Here is a 24046-nt window from a genome sequence, read left to right as displayed (position 1 = left end):
GTGCAAAAAGTTTGGATATTTTTTCAAAGTTCTCCAGTACTAAGTTGTCGAATTCATCTGTTCTTAGGAAACTAAAAACTATCAATACCTTTTTAGTTACCTATATTTCTCAGAAACTCAGTGACACCCGGGGCGAACCGTTACACCACCCCCAACAATGCTAAATCTTGTCGAATAGCAGCACCCAACAAATACCTAGCGGCAAAAGCAACTCCTGGGGTAGGGTAGGTGAGGTCTCCTTCTTTTGGGTCTCCTCCAGTAACCAGCCGCACTGACTTGTGCTCACCCTTATAATATCGATAATTATCGTTAACGTCAAAAAATTAACGATAATATCGATGACCAGCATTTATTGATATTATCGATAAGTATCGATAAGTTTCCCATCACTATTCTCGACCTCACTCTTTGCGTATCTGTTCATAACACCGTCTGTAACCCGACCTACAGAAAACGTCAAAATGGGCTGCGTGCACTGTCCGCCATTACCACTCGTGGAAAGCTGGATACGTTTGAAGGGAAAGAATTCAATAAATAAGGTGACGAATAGAAAACTGGATAAAACTAGAACACTTTTTTTAAAACTCAAGAGATATTCAACGTATAGCTGTTTCGCTCGGTTTCGCTGGCGTGCCCAAAAATGAGATATCCAGGAAAAACTAGACGGTCGGCAACGCTGCTACATACTGTCAAACTACAAGAACTGCAAGCAAGAGTAATTTTGCTCTTTGCTTTCATTCCTGTATATTCATCAGCGGAGCTAATTATACTGGTACGAATACATTTTAGTTTAATAACTATATTTAAAAAAGGCTACTGTTAAAACTATCGAATTAATTTGCAGGTTAGTTAATATAGCTTCGCAACTGTAAACAGTTGTTGCAGTATGAGCGACTACGACTGGGATTCCCATAACCGTCGACAGGTACTTGAGGGACGACAAATACTTGAGCGAACTTCGGCCAGTTTAGCACGGTCCAACCAGATTGCGATCGAAACCGAACAGACCGGTCATGAGGTGAGTTGATACGATGTTTTCTCATTACTTATTCAAAAGCTATCTGCGTTGTATTTTTTGTAACGTTTGATGTTGATGTGATGCTCGGTTCTTGTTCAGATACATACATAATTTAAACCTTGAAGAGAATCGAAATTGAAACAGTACCTATTATTTAGATAATTTCTCTTTTCTAGTTTTTAAATGTTATGATACCACACGGAGTTTGAGTATTAGAACTAGTTTGATTGAAGTTTGCTTATGACAGAGTAAAACAATAAAATTATTCTTTGTCTCTGGTTTGCAGGTCATCTCTGAGCTTGAAGTTCAACGTGAATCATTGCTGCGCAGTCAAAACCGCCTGGAAAATGCCAACGTTGGTTTGTCCAAGTCAAGGGCTATTCTTCGAACAATGCAGCGGAATGTGCTATACAACAAAGTGATACTAATCCTGATAATTGTAATGGAAGTCGTTATACTCGCCGGTATGCTGTTTTTAAAGTTTTTCCGTTGACTTCAAAGCATGCTCGCCATGAGCTGAGATTGACGCCATTCCCCTAAACTGAACTATTTCGCCAAAGCTGTTTTATTTTACTCATTATACTGTATATGTTCCTTAAATTTGGAAGTACTAAAAAAATAAAAACATTTAACAACATGATCAACAATTGTTTCATATACGTGCTGGCTGCGTCAGTTTGAAAATTAAGTACGAACGGATGCAGTCGTTCCCATAGAAACTGATTTCCTACAACAAAAATTGATTATTCTGGTGGTCGAGGTCGCGACTAGTGAAAACTGAAATGACTGGTGTATTTGCAATGTAGGTAGTTCTGCAATACGCAAAACTAATTTAAGTTAAAAGGTACGAAGTTTTCGAGAACATCGCAAGTAGGTTGATTTTTCTCATATTAACATAGGACAAGTTTTTATCTGATTGCAGGAGTGCAGCAGGAACTGCACTGGAAGACTGACAAACATGTCTGACCTAGATCCGGCTATCATAAAAAAGACCCAAAATTCACTTGGCAAATACGTGAAAAAACCCGCATTAACAGAAAAACTACTGAAGAAGCCACCGTTTCGGTTTCTGCATGACGTTATCAATGTGGTAAATGCAAAGTTATTATTTGAGAAATAAATGTTTGAATAATTGTAACCATTTCAAAAATTTTGAATATGAATTATGATTATTATTCAAATTAAAGATGAAAAATAATACAAATTTTGTACTTTACAGGTCATCAGAGAAACAAATTTTCTGCAGGGTTTGTACACCCTAGAGGAACTTAACTCGGACAATTTCAAAGAGCGTGAAGCAAAAATAGCCTATCTCCAGAAGTTAATTGATGCAACCAGTAAGTGACCACTATATTTACCTATTCGAGTGTCGTATTTTTTGTCGCGCAGCTACTTACTTTACTTTACTTTTATGGCGACAGATCATTAAGATCCTATGCCGAATCCAGAATACGTCTCCACAAAACTCGGTCTTGGGCTGCTACTCTCCAGTCTCCCCTTACACCCGCTGCTCTGGCATCCTCGTCGACAGCACACATCCAGCGCGTGCGCGGTCTGCCTCGAAGTCGTCGGCCTCTATCCGGTTCTCTATTAAATATTATCTTTGCCGGTCGCTCATCCGCCATCCGTGCTACATGGCTAGCCCATTGTAACCTGCCGTGTTTCATCAGCTTGACAATTTCAGCGTGTTTGTATACTTCGTACAGCTTATGATTCATGCGCCTGCGCCACACCCCGTTCTCTAGTTTGCCTCCGAGGATTGATCGCAGAATTCCACGCTCGAAGATCCCAAGCGCTCGTCGATCGGCCTCCTTCCACGTCCACGACTCATGTCCGTAGAGCACCTCCGGGAGGATCAGAGTCCTATAGAGTGCAAATTTCGTACGGATCTGTAGGCTACGGGACCAAAGCTGGCAACGCAATCCGTAATAAGCCCTATTCGCCGCCGCAATCCGCCTCTTCACCTCGCGGCTCACCTCGTTGTCACATGTCACGAGAGTACCAAGATAAATAAATTCGTCGACCACTTCGAAAGTATCCCCATCCATCTCCACCGCAGTACCAACACCCGTAGAACTATCACGCTCTCTGCCAGCCACCATGTACTTCGTTTTGGCAGTGTTTATGGTGAGTCCAATTCCCGCAGCTTCCCTTTTGAGAGCCGTAAAGGCCTCCTCAACTGCTCTACGGTTAACACCAATTATATCAATGTCGTCCGCAAAGCCCAGAAGCATGTGAGACTTAGTGATGATGGTGCCGCTCCTCTGCACACCTGCCCTTCGTATCGCACCTTCCAAAGCTATGTTGAACAGCAAGTTCGAGAGCCCATCACTTTGTTTCAGACCATCTAACGTCACAAACGCGTCCGAAAATTCGCCCGCTGTCCTGACGCATGATGTGAAACCGTCGAGCGTCGCACGTATTAGTTTAATAAGTTAAGTTGGGAAACCATGTTCTAGCATTGTCATTGCACATGGCAGGTACTGGAACGGTCCGGTTCCTGATTCCGTTGATCGTTCTATAGAAGCTCCTCGTGTCATGCCTGGTGAAGCTATTCTCCGCCTCCACGAGGACGCGATCGTAGTGCTCACGTTTCTTACGGCGATGAAGCCTCTTTTCGGCCGATCTTGCCTCCCGGTATTTCTCCCGCATCTGACGCGTTACACGATTAGCTGCTACTAACGTTTTGGCGTAAGCTCGATTCTTTTCCTCCGTCACCTCTAGGCACTCAGCATCGAACCACCCACTACGCGTGGTTCCCGTTGTCATGCCTATCACCTCTCGCGCTGTTTCGCTGACCGCATCATGGATGTGCTTCCACTGCTCGTTCAGGTCCACTCCAGTTGGTTCACCGATCCGTCTATCAACCTTCCGAGTATACTGTGCAGCAACTCCAACTCCATGCCCTCGAAAGGACCGCACATCTATGACGTCTGAAAATTTCCGGCCGTCGATCAACATGTGGTCGATCTGGGAGCAGGCCTCTCCATTGGGGTGTCTCAAGGTGTGCTTCCGAATATTCAGGCGTGCAAAATGGGTACTACAGATGGTCATTCCCCTGGCCGCGGCGAAGTTCACTAATCTCAAGCCATTGTCGTTGGTGGTAGAGTAAAGGCTTTCCCTACCAATAACGGGACGAAAGAACTCCTCTCGTCCGACTTGTGCGTTCGTATCTCCGATGACGATCTTAATATCGTGCTGTGGGCACTCTCCATACGTTTTCTCGAGGAGCTCATAGAACTCCTCCTTTACGTCATCGGTTTTATCGTTTGCCGGCGCGTACACGTTGATAAGGCTGTAATTGAAGAATCTGCCCTTGATCCTCAATACGCATAGACGGTCATTAATAGGCCTCCACCTAATAACACGCTTCATTTGGTTTCCAAGTAGTACGAAAGCGACGCCCCGTTCCGCTCTATCGCCGCCACTGTAGTAGATGTGATACTTGAAAGGAATGCCCGCGGTCGAATCGACCGCCCGGAATTCACGTTCCCCGGTTTTAGGCCAACGCACCTCTTGTATGGCTGCTACCTCCACTTTTGCCTTCCGTAGCTCTCTGGCCAAGATGCCCGCACGTGCCGGTTCGAGCAGAGTCCTAACATTCCAAGTACCAAGTTTCCAACCGTTGTCCTTTTTCGTTTGCCTAGGTCTATACCGATTGTTCCGATTCGCATCATTCTCTGGATTGTTCGTAGTATGTTTATTTTCAGCATGCTGCCTCACTAGGGCTGCGATGCCTAGTCTCGCGACGGGGCTGTCGTCTTGGGTGTAGCTGGCGAGACACCGCATTTCAGAGTTCAGCCGTCCGCTCCGGATCAGTCGCTGTTTGAGCCGCCCCTGACCGAGGGAACAGACGCTCAGGCAAGCTGCTCTCCAAGCTCTGTCGCACAGCTAGTGTTTTCTATATATGTACCCCATTCTGTGAAAGTAAAAATGTAACCGTAGTTATCTACATATTTGACTACATAATGGAATTCAATCGACGATAGATGAAACATGGAACAAATTTGTGATATATACCTAACTCTTTTATGTAGTGAAGTTGAAAGACACTTTTCAAGGTCTGCGTACAATGAATTAATCACGTACGAACACAACATGCACAGACGGCATGAGTAGACATCTTTAGCGTCTATTTCTGTGTCAGTGAAAAATACGACAGAAATTCTTCGTCCTAACAGCTCAACTATCAATTTGCTTCAATGAGCCAATTAGATGCCCTGAAGGTGTCAGCTTATTTGTGACAATCTTTTTTTCAATCGTTACGTTAAAATGATCAAAATTTACTTAAAATTGATGTCTTGAAGGAAATTGCGAGTTGATCCAACTAATATATCGATGAACTATTGAATGTGCTTTATTTAACCGCAGGCACAATGATAAATATGTCCCAGAAAACATTTTTTTTTGATTTATGCTTGTTTAACTGTTATTAGGCATGTTTCGGCCGAGTTGAAGCCTAAAAAGCTATTATAAAACAAAATTGTTTCTTGGGACATAGCGTACTGCAGTGGTCCAAGCTGTTTGTTCGAAGAGAAGGTCTGCGTGAGTGCTCTAAGCATTGGTTGAGGTGCCAAAGCATCATTTCTAATTTCGTTTAAATTCTCAAAAGTTATAATCATGTTTTTGTTTTATCCTAACAGTAGACTAGTTATTTGTCTCAAAGTCAAACATATGATCGTATCTTAACCCTTTAGTGCCCAATTAGTTTTTAGACGAATTTCGAAAAAAAAACACTATGAATCTTTATAAACATTTTTTGAGTATTTATTGGAGCTTTTAAGAGGTTTAACTGAAGACCGTTTGAAGGTGGTACTGGTCATTAGAGGGTTGGGCACTAACTTTTCACAACATGCACTTTGTTTTAGTGTTGTCCTTACAACGGTTGACACGGTGACGATGTGTACCGAGCACGTGTTTTTGTATAGGGTAGAAGCACTGGATTTGACCATACCTGTATTTAACCCTAGAAAGATAGTATGCACCAATTTGACTCCTCGCTTTTAGTCTTCTTTTTCAAATAGTGCGAAAACGTTCTCGTTTTTTAAAAAACTGAGTTCTGGTATTTGTTATGTATCGATGTTTTAACACCGTAATGTAAACTTAACTGACGTTAAAATAAGATTATATTTCCAAGGTTAATTATACGTTTAAAAAAAAAGATAAACTTAACTTTTTGCCTTTCTTCTAGAAAGGTGTAGCAATCACTGGAAAAACCAAAGGTATAAAAGTGCTCCAAAGGGTCGAATCTCGTATATCAACCGACTTAGTTTGACGAGCTGAGCCTTTTCTGTATGTGTGTGTGTATGTAACGCTCTCCCAATCTCACTCGATTTTCTCAGAGATGGCTGGACCGATCTTCATGTAATTAATTGCAAATGAGAGGTCTAGTTGCCCCATAAGACCCTATTGAATTTCATTGCAATCGGATTTTTAGTTTAGAGGTTATATTAAAAAATGTGAAAATCACGAAACATCAATATCTCAGAAACTACTCAACCGATTTTAACAAAACTGGTTTTAAATGAACGAGCTACTTAAAAAACTCTTAACTTTTGAGTTTCATGAAGATTGAACGTGTGGTTCAGAAGTTATTCAAAGAAACGTGTTCTGGAGAGTGTTTAATCTCACTCATGTTTCTCAGAGATGGCTGTACCGATTTCCACAAAACTAGTGTTATTTGGAAGGTCTAATTACTCCATAAGACCCTATTGATTTTTTTTGCAATCGGACTATTACTTTGCCTGTTATGTTTAAAAATGTGAAATCCAGCTTTGAAAAGAAACATATTCCGAAGACTACTTAAACTCACTCACTTTTCTCAGAGATGGCTGGACCGATTTCAATAGAATTATATGCAAATGAAAGTTCTAGTTGCCCCATAAGACCCTATTTAATTTCATTGTAATTGGATTTTTATTTTAGGGGTTATGTTTAAAAATATAAAAATCACGAAGCATCAATATCTCAAAAACCACACAACCGATTTCAATAAAATTGGCATCAAATGAACGGGCTATCTTAAAAACCCTTAACTTTTGAATTTTATATAGATTGAACGTGTGGTTCAAAAGCTATGAAAAGTAACGTCTTCTGAATACTGTTTAATTTCACTCATGTTTCTCAGAGATGGCTGGACCTATTTCCACAAAATCAGTTTCATATGAAAGGTCTAGTAGCCCCATAAGACCCTATTGATTTTTTTTTGCAATCGGAATATTACTTTGCCTGTTATGTTTTAAAATGTGAAATCTAGCTATGAAACGAAACATATTTCGAAGAATACATAAACTCACTCACTTTTCTCAGAGATGGCTGAACCGATTTTCACGAAATTAAATCAAATCAAATGAAAGGTCTAGCTGACTCATAACACCCTATTGAATTTTACTGTAATCGAACTGTAACTTCGTCTGTAATGTACCGAATTGTGAAAATCACGAAACTTCATTATCTCAGAAAGTACACAACCGATTTGATCAATAGTATTATCAGATGAACGGGCTAGTTAAGGGTTAACTGATGAATTATGATTCAACACGTGGTTTCAAAGTATGGCTGCCCTATACGTTCCCATTTCATTTGATTATAATCGAACTAAGCAACCGTTATGTATTAAATTGTTAATAAAACAACGAAATTCTATTATCTCAAAGATTACACGACTTATTTGAACATAACTAGTGTCATACGAACGAGTCATCTCTTAAACTTACAAATAACAAACTTCATAACAATTTGATATGTGGTTCAAAAGTTATGGAAAGAAAAGAATTTCAAAGGCTATTTAAAACTACACCTGCTTTGATCAATATATGTGGCCACAATATAATTTAAATGTGGTATCGTACCATTTGAATGTTCCTGGTATCGTACGTGATTGAATTGTTCGAAATTAAGAGTCCCCAAGCAACAATTGAAACATAATTAAAAAATTAATTGTGATTATTTGTTGCACTAATGAAATTCCGAGGTTTTAAGAAACATTTTTTGTTACTACGATGAAATTGTAAAGAAACGAGCAACAACTAAAGTTGCATCGCTGCTTCAAAAATCTTCACACCAACAACGTAATTCGCGAGGTTGGATTTGTTGTTGAAACGTGTAAACGGCATTTGAAAACCTTACCTTCACTGAATAGATCTAGTGGGTGGAGCATATAGGTTGCCAACGTGATGCTTGCGAGATACAAAAAACAAACACACAAAAATACTTTTAAAAGTTGCTGTCATGTTTTGAAGCCATGTAACAGCAACTTTTGCTCGATCGTTCGCCTTATATTTGTTTTTGAGATGGGGTTATTTACTGCGTTGTAACTAATCGTTGGAAATAATCAAAGATAAATCGCTATATAGACAATCTCTTTCTATTCTGATCATTTGCCATTTTACAATCTTACCACAACGCCATGAAGTTTCTTTTGCGCCCTAGTTGCATTTACCATGTTGTTATCAAATTCCAAACTTGTGTTGAAACAACGAAAATGTTGCAATTGGCTCCACCTCCTGCGCTTTTTTTGTCATTGTATAAGAAACTGAGATGTAACTGCAACTTAATTTCGCATAAGAATTTGTTGCTGTGATGCATAAAGTTCATAATCGAAACAAATTTTGCTGCTTGGGTCATTTCTTTTCTTTCGCTATTTTTTGAGCATTTACATAACATCGAATTTCATATTTTATACTTCTATTACAACATCATTATTTTAGAACCCAAAAAGTAAATACACATTTATTGAATTGAAGCGTTCATGTAAATCTATTTTTACAAATAATAAGTTTGAATGAGAAAGGCTGGGTCTGACCGCTAGGTGGATTAATTTAGTTTTTTTTAATATTTATTTTAAATTCAAAACACAACTTCACAAAAAAAAAAACAAAAACAAAACAAACAGTTCGATTTACTGTGATTGACAATGTTACAATTTTACATTCGAATACTGATCGCGCACGGCCCTACGTTGTGTTCTAATTTTGCCCTTTGGCATCACGATGGGCAATTAAGGCCCAGGGAAAAGTTTTCTTTCACAGAACGATAGCAACGCACTTGTTCACTTAGCTTACTGTATATTTATTCTAAGAGTATTTACAAACTGGCAGCGTGACGGCGCTGCCGCCGTACGCTTATCGACTGACACCGGATTGAGATGGCAAGTACACTTTTATAGCTGGTCGCAAACAATGACCAGCTTTGGCGGGAGGCGCAAATAAAGCCTAATTGTGGCAAAGCAAAAACGCGCCAACTAGCTTGGCTTGGTTCTCGCGTCACTCACGGTGTTGCGGACAGTCGTTCCTGTCGCAGTGCGGATGGTTTGACGCAACAAATACTTTTCCTCTTTCAGAGGCCATAACCGGGAAAGAGTTAAAAGTACGACCGTCCAAAGTAATCGCTGGTCTTGAGCCAGAGAAAACAAACGAATTACTGCAGGTAATAGGCTATGCACTAGAGAAAAAGTTGAGCAGTTCCAGTGTCGTACAAAGTTATCACGACAAAAAGGCAAAGGAAACCAACGGAGAAGAAGTTATTCCAGTTGTAAACGGAAGCAAAACGAGTGGTGAGAAAAGCGACGTAAAGAAAAGTAAGGATAAGGCGAAGGAAAAAGCATACGAAAAAGATAAACCAAGAGATACTGAAAAAGATAAATCGAGATCTAAACCTAAACGAGCAGAAGTTCCAGAAGATGCTAGAAAGGAAGAAACAAAGTCAAAAAAAGAAAAACCTGAGAAGAGAACAAAAGAGAAAGATAAATCAAATCATAACAAAAAAGACGACAAGCATAAGACAGACAAAGAAGACGCAAAACCATCTGGTGAAAGAAAAAAACTGGAAAAGTCTAAATCCAAGGAGAAGGAGAAAAGTTTGAAACGGGCAGACTCAATTAAAAATGAGCCTGTGCAACTGAACACTATTGATCCTCTGGGCGCGGAGAACGACAGCAAAGATTCGCTCAAGGAAAACGAGAGCGGCGAAGCAAACGGAAAAGTGGCATCGCCTGCCGAAGATGAACTGGTGGCTGTTATCGATGAGGAGGCCGAGTTGCGTCGTATTGAGCGCAATTCCAGTCGAAGGTCGTCGTTGAAAAAGCAGGGTAGCTTGACACCGAGCGAGAACAATGTGCTGGGAGATCTCAACCAGTACAATGGTTTAGATATTCAGGATCAGAGTCGTCAAATCAGTAGTGCGCTGGGGGATGTCGTTACGCGACATGATTCGGACCCGGTTGAACCCGTTACAATTGAAAAACTATCGGCCAAACCTCCGATACATCGACAACAATCTGTGGACAGTGTAATGCGGCCAAGAACTAGCTTAAGACCTCCGAGTGTACGGCCTCCTTCAGCTAGACCTGGGGCTCCCAGAAGAAAGGAGAAAAATGTTGAGATTGTTTTGCAACCCAACGAAACAACTAAGTTGGGTGAAATCAACGTGAAAATGGAAGTTTTCAACAATGAACTACTGGATGATGATGGTGAAAATTTGGTAGTGATTGAAGATTCCACAGTCATGGGTGATGATGATGATGGCTTGAGCAAAAGTGTAGACGAAGGAGGTAAAGAGCTGCAAGAGCAGGGTCATCTTGTGCGGCAAATTCTAGAAACGCAGAAAGAATTTTCGAACATCGCTGGTGAAGACGGAAAGGCTGAAGTTGCGAAAAAAGTTGAGATGGTTTGTATGGAGCAGTATCATCGAAAGGTCTTTTACTAATGATTTTGTTTATGTTATTCCAGGAATGGTCTAGTAATCAGCGACAATCTTCATCTAAGCAAACGGATATACTACGGGAGTCAATTCAAAAACTAACACGATCAGTTAATCCCCTTGGTAAACTAATGGATTTTCTTCAGGAAGACATCGACTCGATGGAGCGTGAATTGACCAACTGGCAGCAAGTATATTCGCAGGCAGCCATCGAGTTGAACAAGGAACGAAGGTAATGTACGCTATTTTGAGGGATTGATGGCCATTTCAGATTTCTACTTTTTCTTTACAGTGCTAATGAAAGCGCTATCGAACCATTGAAACACCAACTGGCTCAAATTGAAGGAAACATTCGAGAGTACCGGGAAATGATAGATATTACCCGGTGCAACATTCTTCACAATGAGCAGAAAATTGAAAGGCTGTATATGACAGAGATTTGAAGTGAATTGTTTGATTTGACTGTGTTGATTTTTATAACAATAAATTTTATAAATTAATTACTACAGCCTGTACTACAGCATTTTGCCTGTAATACTTATTTCATCTAACTTTTCAAACTTTTAACTCCTGCCTTCCGAAAAATAAGCATAATTAGCTGATAGGTTTTGCAGAAGCCTCAGAATAAACATATCGGATATAATGAACAGCTTCAACTTCAATAAGAACCGTAGGGCAGAGGAACAAACAAAAGAGAACTATGGGCCGAATCTCAGGAAGCATGGTATGCTATTCCTGTCAGCGTATGTCGTAGCCCTGTTAAGTTTATGCCGCGAAGAGTATGTAAAGTTATCTGAAACAATAGTTGTACCAAGGAAAAATAATGAAAAAGTTTACCAAGAAAAAAGGGTTGCTTTTTTGGTACTTTCATTTGACAGGACATATTCTAATCTCTTCTGATATATGTTTTTTTTTCTTTTATTACGATAATAATTCAATAAACGATAAAATCATTATCGGTTTTAAATGAGTATCGTACCTTACCTTACCAAACTGTCCCAAGCCGTGGTGTGACCTTCACTGTACGTAAGGGTTGTCTTTATTCTACTCGGTACATGGCTGCTCGCCAGCTCTGCAATCTGCTTAGGATCCATAGGTCATCTTCCATCGTTCCACCTTGCCCGCTGTGCACCTCTTCGTCTCTTCCCTGTCGGATTGGTTTCAAGGACCATCTGTACCGGACTGCCGTTCGACGTCCCTACGACATGTCCAGCCCACAGCATCCTGTCAATCGTAGCGGTGTGAACAATATATGGCTCCCCAAGCAGCTCCTGCAGTTCGTAGTCCATTCACCTCTTCCACGCTTCGTTCTCCATCTACATTCCACCGAAAATGATATTCTTGTTAATTGGTTAGAACCGTAGAACAAACTACTCCGGTTGGCAGTTGAAACAATAACGAAAATTTTATTTAGCTAACATTTATATAAGACTACTAACTACGACATTTGCTTCACATCGACACCTACTGTGATTGTATTGTCGAAACATATCAACACTCCTCTTCGACAAAAATATTATAGCTCTCCTATTTCCCACGTAACGTTTCCAATTGTAGGTGTTGTGATGGCTTCGCAAGAATCTGCTAGCATGAACTCGATGGAGCAGTATTCCAAAACAATCTGCGTATTGCCCTTCTTCTGGAAAACTGCATCAATGCTTTGATTCCACACACGTGCTGACGCGCCGTCTTGACATCTACGTGCTTCACCAACATCTTACGCCGATGTCCAATGGTAAGGAGCGTCCGGAGAGTCACTTGCTTGACAACAGGTACGAACACCTTATCAAAGTCCACTCTGAACTTCTGCCTGAAAACCTGAGCCACCAATCGAGCCACACTATGTTCCTCTTTTTATCCTCCTTTGTTTTGAATACCCACTTGTAACCAATGGCCTTGCGATTCGTAGGCAGTTTAACAATGTCCCATGTACCGTTCTTGCTCAGAGACAGATACTTGTTGTTTATCGCGACTTCCCAGTTTTGCTTTTGGACAACTCAGGGCTTCAGATGCATTACGTGGATCTCAATTCACCAACGGTTGACGTCTGGCTGCTAGTTCCTGCTGTTGTGCGCTTGCCTCAGATTCAGGATTGGCGTAGCTTTCTCCAGTGCCCTCGTTGATACCTGGCTCGGCACGGTTTAGCTGTCTGAAAAACGATCCTGGGACAGTCCTTTCCGAAAGAAAAAATCATTTAATTTTTGCTGTTAGATAGCGCTCCCTTCCACTTCGCCTCAACACATGTGGGGGGAAGGGCAAATATGGTCACGTTGTTCGTTGGAGTGTCATAATCTTCATCAGTGCTTGATTCGTCGTTCTCTATCTGTTCATCATCATCGTTGTTATTGATTGCGTCTTATTTTTCGTTGAAGATGAAGTTGAAGACAATTCCTCTCCTCTCTCGCTGATGAACGTGACATCTCGGCTCTTGATATTTTTTTCTGATTGCATGTCCCACAAACGGTAAGCCTGTATTTCTTCGTCAAATCCAGTGAGTACGCATTCGTACGCTTTTGGCTTCCAACAGATCTGACGCTCGTGTTCCAGACCTGTTGAAAGGCAAACGTGTTTGCTTACCCATAACACATAGCTTGCATTTTTCACTCTTTCTGGGCGACGTACAATACTCGACTCCGAAAATTAGGCTACCATTCATCCTTTGCCTACTGTCGTAGTTGATATGACCTAGCCTCTTATGCCACAGCTCCGCGCTTGCTTATTAAGACAAACACGCCAACATTTTTGATGACTGTAGCTGACCCAGCTTGAACAGGTCACGCTTTGTACTTCCAGTAGCCATTATTTCACCATCCGGGTTAAAAACTTTAACGCCATCCTTGCTAGATATAACCGTATGTCCACGTTTGACAATCTGATTCACCGAAAACAAATTTGTCGAAAGCTTATCATGCACTACGATAGGATCATCATTCTGGACAGCATTCTAGCTTCAATTTCATGCTTCCTTTGGTGATTACCTTCATTGATCCTCCGTTGGCGGTAACGACTGTACCACTGCTACTCGAGGAGCTTTCTAAGAGCCATTCCGACTTGGCAAAATGATTTGAAGTACCTGAATCAAAGTATCAGTCGTTGCTGTCTGCCTCGAACGCCGACAACACTGTATACCACGCTATACCTTTTTTGGGAGGTTTTGAAGAACATTACTCTGCAATATGGCATCGCCTACACTTTGGTTTTTTGCTAGGTGCACACGGTGGTGCTCAAGACGGCGCAATTGCGCCTTCCGTGCAAACGAGTGGAAGGTTTTAGATGCTAGAAAAGTTGAAAAACGTCTTCTTCTTTCTGTTTTCGTACTGAAGCCTTCGCTGTCAGTTCGATTGTAGCAGGACCAGTTGCAGCGACTATATGCCCTGTGTCACGTGCAGGGTTGTACAGATATCACAAGTCGAGTTTTGTGTCTTTTACAAAGTGGCATATTTCTTTAATTTGTTTTAGTTTTTTTGATTTGAATAGTTCCACTAGGTTAGAATATTTTCCAGCAAAGGAGTATTTTGTCCTGTTATTCACGTATTTTGCACAGTGCAAAATTAAATGCTCAGCGGTTTCCGGAACGCCGCACCTCTCGCAATTTGAGTTGTCCGCCAATTTCATTTTGGCGAGCCAGAACTTCGACCAATCGTGGCCTGCCATGAGACGATTTAATAGACGAACCTGAGTTCCGTTCAGATTTTGATTGGTGAACCATGGCTTATCATTGATTTCATTTTGTATACCTATGAAGGTTTTTCCTTTTTCCTTTCCATATTCTTTGTACCAATCGTTAGCTTGAAATTGTTTTCGTTTTTTCAGGATCCAGTACACATCGCTATATGATATCGAATTATCCAATGTTTCGCAGTGTTTTCCCTCTGCTCCTTGCTTGGCAAGGTCGTCTGCCAAGTCATTGCCTTTATCACCGACATGGCTAGGAATCCACTGTATGGACACCTTCCAGCGGGATGCCATCACCAGGATATCGTTGATTATCTCTTCTCGTTTCGATTGTTGTTTCGCATTGTCTAGGATTTCGCATGCTGACTTGGAGTCCGTGAAAATAACGTGCTGTTCTAAACTTTCATCATTGACTACTTCCAACGCTACTTTCATCGCTATTAGTTCAGCTCCTGTTATGCTTACCTTATTCATGAGGTGAAAGAATAATCTTTTTTTAGTGCTAGCAACAAAAATTCCTATCTCAGAGCTTTCGCCTTTCTTTGATGCATCAGTGTATATAAGTCCTCTATCTTTATGTGTGTTGTTTACCGCAAACAGGATTAGCTGCTTCATTTGAATGTTCGGAAGATTTGCCTTGCTTGTAATTAGGCCATCTAATGAGCATCTGAGTTGGACATCGAGCTTTGTGTTACAGTTTTTCATGACTGGCATTATGTTATCGAATAACCTAAAATGTTTTCTAAAGATCTTCTCCATGTAGGAGTATTTGCATTCTTCCGTGTGATTATTAAAGTTGGCTTCTATCAACTGTCTACCTACGACTGTTTGTTGCGCAATATTCCGTGCTATTTCCTTTCCTGTTGTGAATTCTTGACGTATGTCTAATGGTTCCATCCCTGCAATCGCCAACAAAGTGTTGAGGGGTGTAGTTTTGGTGCACCCTGTAGCCTTCCGTGAACTCTGGTTGTTAATCACTTCCAGTATTTTTCTATTCATTTTCGCCGCATTGCTATGAATTGTTGACCCGTATTCCATGGTACTTCGAATCAGTGCTTTATGGATGTTAAGCATCGTTTGTGGAGTTCTCTAACATGTCCTCCAAATGATAGGTTTCTATCTAGTACTACTCCCAGATATTTATGTGATGTTACTGTTTCGATAGTAGTTCCCCCGATTGTATACGGTAAGGTTTTGTTTCCTAGCTGGAAAAGCAGTGCCTTTGTTTTTGTCGGATTTATTTTTAGTCCCAGCTCTTGCGCCATGTTAGCGAATTCGTCAAGATAATTTTGACTTTTCTCGCTAAGGTCCTGTATATTGTCACCTGTCACCAAAATACCGAAATCGTCTGCAAATTGGACGAGTTCAACTCCTTCTAATTGTATTTCATGTAACTCGATCGTGAAAATATTGAAGAGGGTGGGAGACATGACGTCCCCTTGTGGTATTCCTACGCTTATCGTTCTGCTTAAGGTCCTATCGTTCATTTGGAAAATGATTTTGCGGTTTTTGAGGAAAGCTCCTACCCATGTTATGATCTCTGCGGGTATACTTTTATTCTCCATGATTTCTTCCAACTTCGTCACAGTGACATTGCAAAAGGCATTGCTTAAGTCAACGAAAATGGCTGCTGTTATTTTTCCATTACGTTTGTTTGATTTAATCTTGTTCACAACGTAGGATACACACGTGTTAGTGGACAGTCCGGTTCGAAATCCAAACGACTTTTCCGGGATAATATCTTTGTGTTCTAAATGAATTTTTAGTTTCTCTAGTATCGCAGTATTAATCACTTTGGTGCATGTCTGTACCAATGAAATTGGTCGTTTTCCTTCAATCTTGGATTGATCTTTCCCTGTTTTCGGAATCGCTATAACTTTCATTAGTTTCAATTGCTCATCAGGATAGCCTCTGCGCCATTGCTCGTTCAGATCTGACAGAATGTTGTCCACAACAGCTGGACTCAGCTGCTGGAGCATTTCATAGCTTATTCTATCCTCTCCTGGGGCTGACATAGTTTTTTTGAAAGCTATTATTTCTGACCATTTCGCCCTGTCCAAAATATTGCTATTTGCAAATGTCCCTCTTGGTATGGCTTCGTCTATTTCGTTATTCGGGCCGAAATGTATATCCAGAAATCTCTCCGCCATTTCTATATCGTCTAGTAGCAAGTTGTTTCTTTCCGATGGTATCTTTTACCAGTTTCTTTTCCTACCAATGTCCACAGCTCTTTTGAGCTGGCGTAGGGATTGATTTGGTCTACAAACTCCTCCCATTTGCGTTGTTTTTCTTCTTTTTTTCGACGTTGGAAAATAGCAGCATCTTTCTTAAACCTTATCAGATTTTCTATACTAGACGTCCTATTGAATATCTTTCTCGTTTCACGTTTTCTTAACCAAGCTTCTTCTACAGTGGGACTCTACCAATATTTTGGTGTATACTTATTTCTTTTTCTGCTAGCTTTACATGCTTTCCCAACTTGTTCGCGTAGTTCTTTAACATTTTCCACTTTTGACGCGTCCAGTTTGCCAAGATGTTCCTTTATTTGGTTTTTGTTGTAGATCCATCGTTGTTCGTTTTTACCAGTAGTTTTATCCAAAGTGATCTGGATTCCCAAGTGGTGACTGCCAACTCCGAAGTCCAGAACATGCCATCCAACTTCCCCGTAGAGTTCCGGGGAGCACATAGATATGTCTATTGCAGTGGCTCTTTTATCTAGCTGAATTGGGATGAAAGTGTTTGAACCATCATTCAGTATCAGCAAATTGTAGTCGTTAACTAACTCCATCAGAATACTTCCTTCTCGGTCATTTTTATCATCTCCCCATTCTGCATGGTGAGCATTCCAGTCTCCACCTATGAGCACTTTTTTGTGGCTTTTCAATGCGTCAAAAACACGGTTGATATCATCTTCGAATTCGTTGAAAAACGATGCCGGGCTACTATATACGGAAGCAATCACTAAATCGACACTAAGTATGTGCACGGCAACTGCTTGCGTGTTTCTTGTCAAAGCCGGTAGATTAATCTGTTTGAAATTAAGTGAATTTTTCAGGTATATAGCTGCGCCCCCGTATCCATCTTCTCTGGATTGCAGGACGCTGTGGTAACTCGACATTCTATATTGTTGACTTTTGTTGTGTCCACGTCTCCGATAGCAACGCTATGGAATAATCTTCTTCCATCATGACTCTCTGAAGTTCTTCTTTATGTTTGTTCACACTTTGTATGTTACACTGCAATATTTTGTTAGACTATTCACACTTGCTGCTTTTTTTTTTTTTTTTCAAATTACACTATTGATTGCTTTAGATAGAAATGTTTCTTAACACATTGTTTAATTTTTTCTCCCACTTCTTCATCCATGTTTACTTCTTCGATAATTTCCGAATAGAAGCTCATTATCGCTGACTGATATTTGTTTCCTGCACTAATTTCCGCCTTTCTAACAGCTTCTTCGATCATACGATTCCACTTTTCTTTTTCATCCACTTTGAATGGGTTTTTCAATCCTGTTCCATTAACTTGTTTCGTGTTCTTTGACATTCCTGACGAGGATGCCTCTTCGTCCATTGTATACGAATTCATCTCGTTGTCCATTTGTTGATTGTTTTCGTTGTGATTGGAACGCCGTCTCTTTTGTTGGTTATTGGGCTTCTTCTCTGTATATGTTTTTACCGCTGCTGTTACTGGTACACGTGGAGCATTGGTCTTTTGCCATTGCTGATTCAAGTTGCTACTATAAGCAGCTGCTTCTGCCACCGTCGGAAAATCCTGAAGGTTTTTGAGAGGTTCGTAGTAGTTGGTATTTGGTGTCGCTACCATTTCTCTTGTTTCTACGTATGTGTAGTTGGTTTTGGACATTATCGCTTTGATCTGTTATTCTTTTTTCTTGATCGAACAAGAATCGCTTCCTGTCGTGTGCGTATTTGCTTTACAGTGAATACATTTTACGGTTTGTTGACACTGTTCATATTCTTCGTTTGTTTCGTGCCGTTCGGTACACCGGCCACATCTTCTTGCTCCCTTGCAGTCCTTACCGCGGTGATTAAATCGTAAACAGTTGGTACAGTGAACCACCTTTTGTTGAAAGGTTCGAACCCTTGAGACGCAACAAAATAGCCTGATGCTTTCCGGTAGTTGACTCGCTCTGAATGTAATCGAAACTCTGGTGGATGGAACGCGCTCATTACCCTCGTATCTATTTAGACGATAAACCTTCACGATAGGCACGTCACTTTCTAGATAGTTTTTGATTTGTTCGATCGGGATATCTACTGGGATACCAGCGATCACCCCGGTTATGCAGACCAAGTGCTTCGGAATAAATGCTGTATGTACTCCTTCTTTATTGATCGTTTCTACTAGCTGGTTAGCTCGCAGATAGCTGTTCAGGAACACTAAAAATTTTGTTTCTGCTGGACATTTTCATATCTACTATGTGTCTCTTGAATGCTTCCATCGCGCGTAGCTTTGATCCGAGCGAGTATCTATTTATTTTCACTTCCCGGTTGCTTTCTCGTGGGACAAACATCACACGGTATGGAGCACTGTCCTTTATCGTATACTCGAACACTTCTCGCTCCTTATTTATTATCGATTTTCCACCGGGATCCGGTGGTTTTTCTTCTCCTTCCATAACCTCACTTCCGAGTAGTGCCTGTTGGTCCAGTCAATACGCGGTATTTATTCCTCTCCTCAGTCTTTTCGCTTAACTCAAACACAAGCTCTTCTTTTTTTTGTATTGCGAGTCAATTTTTCGCTTTTTACACGGTATTTGTACTCGAAAACTATAGCACATGAGACAACTCCTTTTTGCGTCCACTGTTGACCACGTGTCGTCTGAAAAACGTCATATCTGCGGACGAGAGTATGATTAGGATTTACGTCCGAATATTGAATAGTGAAGTTTGATGGAAATGTAAAAGTAGTTCTAATAGTTTCATGAGAAACTTCAAACATCATCTGTCACAGGTTATTTTGCATTACTGAGTCGTACGCTGCCTTGAAATCCAAAAACAGATAAGTCTGTTGTTTCACCTGCTGCGTAGAGACTATTCCAAAATGATACTCTAGAAAACTAGCTTGGTAATAATCGACAAAGGATTTCACTGATGGTTATCGACCACGTGACAAATCCACCGCATTTCGTTTGTTTTAGAGTCAATATCTTACCCTAACTCACATTTATTATGACACTATATATGATCGTATATCGTATTTATTTCTGTACGTTTTTATAGGTTCTCCATCCGCTAAAAATATTTATATATACATAAATTTACACTGACATTCACGAGTAGTTCTAACAATTTTAGCTCAATTCATATTTGCCCAAACTTTGCTATTAGTGTTCTAGAGATGACTATCTATAGTTGCAGTTTTTTTTTCGAGGATAATAAGGGTAAATTTTGGTTGATTCAGATCATACCTTTCAGGCGTTTCCTTTCGCTGCTCGCTGCATCTGGACATGCGTTTTTGAAACATAGTTTCCACAATTCAAATACATAACTATTTTGCTCCTGTTTGGTCTGGTGTCCTTTTCCTTTGTATTTACACTTACTGTATATCATAATTGCGGTTATTAAATCCATTGTTTATTCTCGCTAATTTCAGGATGCGATGAAATTTAGTATGTTTCGCTTGCGTTATAACTAATTGCTTTACTTGCATGTTTACTGCTTTTTCCCTCTCTTTATCACGATTAGGTGTCACTATTTAACAAACTTTAATGATAATACAACGGTTCTACAACAAATTTCACCATTGTTCCAGGTTTGACGAAGCAATAAACATGAGAGGGTACAGAATCTTAGAAAAGCATACTCAGATCAGAGATTTGAAACAAGCGTCAATGCGACACCATCGGAATTAAGGATTATCACAATCTGGGTTGGTTAGTATATTGTTTAAGCTTAGCCTAGATGAGTACGAACTGCAGCAGCAACGGGTGGCAATAAATAATTTACAAAAAAATAAACATTTCAGCACACTTTCTAATTTATTGCAGCTTACAGGCTGGATAGTGTTGGTAATTATTATTGCTGACTGCTTGTGAGATATAATAATTAACATTTTTCACTTAGCTTTGGTAAAATACATAAAAAAATAATAAAAAATAAGTTTGATTAATTGGAAACCACCAATCTTTGAGTGCGTGTGTATGTGAGAATGTTAACCTGTCGAAGAATTACTATTCGCAGAGTAATTTCAATAATTTAGGCAATAGTATATGACCGCGGGGATTTTTTGCTTTTTTATAATAGGTTACTCTCTTCTCTAAAGTAGTACATTGAAGGCAACAGTTTCAATTTTATAATCTGATTAAATATTTATATCTCTATAGGATAATATTTTAAACGAAGGTGCAAGTGAAAAAGCTGTGAGCGCGAATTCCGCACGATACTGATTGCGAAGTGGCATTGAATAACATGTATCACTTTGATGCTGATTCCGCGAGCTGATTATCTACGTTTCAAGCGATTTCAGATTTTTTGGAGGTACTGAGCTTTTGAGGAAAATTTATAATCAAAGTAAAGCATAACGTAGTGCTATTATGTCTGACGGGGGTCTTTTAGGACAACACATTCTTTGAGATACGAACTTGATGATGACAGAAATTGTGCACCGATAATTCAGGGCAATTTTGAAAACTCATTTCAAGTTACTAGGAGAGAAAATTGCGCTCGTTAGAAAAGCCTCCTTTCGATACTACTCTCGCATTTTGTGGATAGTCAAATCTGTCTCCGTGAATCGATTGTTGAGTACAAATAATGTACTGGTTTCACCATCGTTTAAAGCTTATACTTCGATTATCACACTCTATTAAGCAATACAAAACAAAAATAAACGTGTTGATCTCTCAAGCTGCTCCAAAAGAATCTCATCAGTTAGGATTAAGTATAGATGCGGGTGGTTAAATTATATTTTGTTAACCTTTCTTCTTTTTTTCATACCATAATGAACTATGCACTTACCGCACCGCTTTCATTGCTGGTGGTCTTTGACCGCTAGCAAGCAAAAATTAGGTTTTGGTTCTGCAAATCGCTCTTCGCAATGGACTGGTAATTGGTGATTCTTCTGTCTCTCTGATTTCGTTCCGTTGTCGAAGATATCGGTGATGGCGCAGTTGATACTGTTCCCGATTTCGCGTCAACAGTGATAAAAAACTGTTTACTCTGGATTTGAAGCCCGATCCAAGCGTTGTTACCAGCCGTCGGTACGATGGATGGGTCTGATAAGGGGTACAATCTCTGCTGGATCCGACAGTAAGCAAATACCGCTCGTGCTGGTGATATTCGACCATTTTCAATTCAAGCTGATCGAATTTCGCTGGTGATTGGGAGGCGACAGATGAATGATGCCGCTGCTACAACTCAAACAGTTCGTCCTGTTGTTTTTCCAATTTTTGCAGTGAACTTTGAACCCGCTTGCCTTGGGTCATTACGATTAACTGACTCGTGTCAGAGGCCGTACTTCCTGATGAGTTTTGTCGAATGTGATGCTGCTGATGGTGGGACAACGAACTAGCACCTGTCCCGCCCGATGCGCCTGTGATATTATGATAATGATACTGCTGATATGACGAAATTGATGACGACGAGGAAGCCGTCGAGTATGCCCGTGGCTTTGAATAGTAGCCACTGCTGTTGACGCTGGCGCCGGAACTGAAAATGTTATCGTCGCTCTGACTGGACATGAATTCACTATTTTTCTGCGACTCTGCTATATACTTCCGTGAAGAAGCTATCGAGGAATCAATCTTGCCAAGAAACTCTTCCATGTTTTTCCGACTTTCCTCTTCTGGAGAAATAGCGCTAACCTCACTAATTCCTGGATCTGCAACCGGTGTGGAACAGGCAGATGAGCTGGACGGACAGCCAGCAACCGTAGCCGACCGAATTGAGAGTGCACTGGGTCGAATAATCGACGACGGATCTTGAGGATAGTAGGGCGAATCTTTCCCCACCGGAATCATTAGGAAGGGTCGCAAAAAGATTGAGTCGGTTGGTAGAAGACGATTGATGCGGCGAATTTGTTCCATCTAAAACGAGAAGATAGACATATGCTTAGTATGCTGAAACGATTTTTTTTATAGAAAACAACCGACGTTACATCCCCGAATACTCACACTGCATTCATACTTTAACGCAATACCCTGCAGGGTATCGGTTTTTTCGATGTCATGTCGGATAAGCGCATCGGTGCATAGGGCGGGCGATCGGTTGCTACCTCCACAGTTGACTGTGCCGGAAATACTGCCGTACTTCTTCAGCGCTCCCCGAGCCGATTCCCGTATCGATTGCTTCTCGCCGAAAAACGTTTCGTCCTCCATACCGTCTGAGACCAGCTTTACGAACTGTCGAGAGGAAGATGCACCATTGGAAGATGAACGGGACCAAGAAGAAGAATCATTAGCTAGTTCCTTGAGCTCCGTTTTTGACTCGGTCGAATATGACAATAGCAATAGATATTGATTGGGGTTTTTCTCTTATCAACGTACGACTTTATCAGATACAGCCTATATACGTTTATGTCTGAAGGTAAAGTGAAGCAATTTTTCTACCCTTCCCCGAGTGCAGATGTTTTTTTCTAGTAAAAGAACAACTCTTAGTTGACTGGTAATAAACACTATAACAGTGCTATAATTTTAAAGTGGTATTGCTATCCGCTGAATATAGATTATAATACAGGAAGGAGCTGAAACAACACTTTTACTGCCTGCAAAATTTTATAATTTCTCTGAAACTTTCTGGTAGGTTACACTTTTTGTGATAATTTTTCGTTAAGCTATTTTTGTATTTGACGTTTACACGTATCCACAAAACAGCAGAGAACCTGAACATAATAATGCAGACGTTTCTCGGTGAAACATCAGTCAGGTGTTTGGTTGAGAATCGATCAAAACAGCATAAATACGACAACCACGAAACGTCGAGTCCGTTCACACAGTGACTGGCACTCGATGAAACTTTATACATAGCGAGTCTGGGGTAAAACATACTACAAAACGGTAAAAGCACTGGCACTCGACGCTAGGGATGGGCGATGCTGACGAAAGTATCGATACTTTGGTATCGCGATACTTCAATGAACTTCGATACCAGGTATTGAAGTATCGGTTGAAGGATTATCGTTGCTTCGATAGTATCGGTATCAGAACTGCCTTTTTTTTTTAAAAATCATCATTGAGAAAGTATCGATACCGGTACTCATCTCTCACGGTGAACATCGATGCCAAAATACTCGATACCACGACCCCTAGTATCGATACCGTAAGTATCGATACTAGCATCGCTCATCTCTACTTGACGCTCATATTCGACCGTACCAGTAAACAATCAGGTTACAGATTGCTGTTGGAGTTATTGACAGCGATTATTCATCGACTGGCGCGATGCACTACGCATTTGATTAGATACTGATGATACGCGTTATCTAAACCCAAAATTTATCAATTCACGTTCGAATATATACCGCCGGTAGACGCGTCTAGCCATTGAAGTTTTTGTACACAGAGGACAGTGTACCAAAACAAAGGGTTCAGTTCTTATTTTCTTTGTTTCTGAATTTGTATTGACGTTTAGATCGGAAACTCCAAATCATGTAGCAAACAAAGTGGGTGTGAAGAAACTGCTGTTTACTGATGCAGCT

At 40.5% G+C, this 24046-nt stretch overlaps 3 protein-coding genes across 4 annotated transcripts in view; 2 read left to right on the top strand and 1 right to left on the bottom strand.

The window, feature by feature from the left end:
* Nucleotides 1-688: 688 nt before the first annotated feature.
* LOC129719017 (uncharacterized) lies at nucleotides 689-1665 on the top strand. The gene is made up of 3 exons (XM_055670324.1): nucleotides 689-772; nucleotides 845-1018; nucleotides 1305-1665. The coding sequence occupies exons 2-3, from the start codon at nucleotides 887-889 to the stop codon at nucleotides 1509-1511; spliced, it is 339 nt and encodes a 112-aa protein (XP_055526299.1). The 5' UTR covers nucleotides 689-772; nucleotides 845-886; the 3' UTR covers nucleotides 1512-1665.
* A 58-nt stretch (nucleotides 1666-1723) lies between these two features.
* Nucleotides 1724-11227, top strand: LOC129719015 (TRAF3-interacting protein 1). Of its 2 annotated transcripts, none has more exons than XM_055670321.1 (6): nucleotides 1724-1862; nucleotides 1941-2108; nucleotides 2238-2355; nucleotides 9360-10684; nucleotides 10747-10949; nucleotides 11010-11227. In XM_055670321.1, exons 2-6 carry the CDS (start codon nucleotides 1977-1979, stop codon nucleotides 11158-11160), a joined length of 1929 nt encoding a protein of 642 aa, XP_055526296.1. In that variant the 5' UTR covers nucleotides 1724-1862; nucleotides 1941-1976; the 3' UTR covers nucleotides 11161-11227. The 2 variants fall into 2 exon arrangements, with proteins under 2 accessions (XP_055526296.1, XP_055526297.1); XM_055670322.1 differs by having other exon boundaries at nucleotides 1791-1888.
* Nucleotides 11228-19578: 8351 nt separating this feature from the next.
* LOC129719016 (lysM and putative peptidoglycan-binding domain-containing protein 2) overlaps nucleotides 19579-24046 on the bottom strand; it is a 64342-nt gene continuing 59874 nt past the window's right edge. The window contains exons 2-3 of the mRNA XM_055670323.1: nucleotides 22524-22751; nucleotides 19579-22436 (exon numbers count right to left, since the gene is read on the bottom strand). Of these exons, the coding sequence (XP_055526298.1) occupies nucleotides 21762-22436; nucleotides 22524-22751 (903 nt within the window). The 3' untranslated portion in view covers nucleotides 19579-21761. The remainder of the gene's footprint in view (nucleotides 22437-22523; nucleotides 22752-24046) is intronic.

Source organism: Wyeomyia smithii, chromosome 1 (assembly GCF_029784165.1).
Source record: "Wyeomyia smithii strain HCP4-BCI-WySm-NY-G18 chromosome 1, ASM2978416v1, whole genome shotgun sequence".
Classification (NCBI taxonomy): domain Eukaryota; kingdom Metazoa; phylum Arthropoda; class Insecta; order Diptera; family Culicidae; genus Wyeomyia; species Wyeomyia smithii.
The sequence above is the reverse complement of the archived record's forward strand: the minus strand, read 5'-3'. Positions and strand labels throughout refer to the sequence as shown.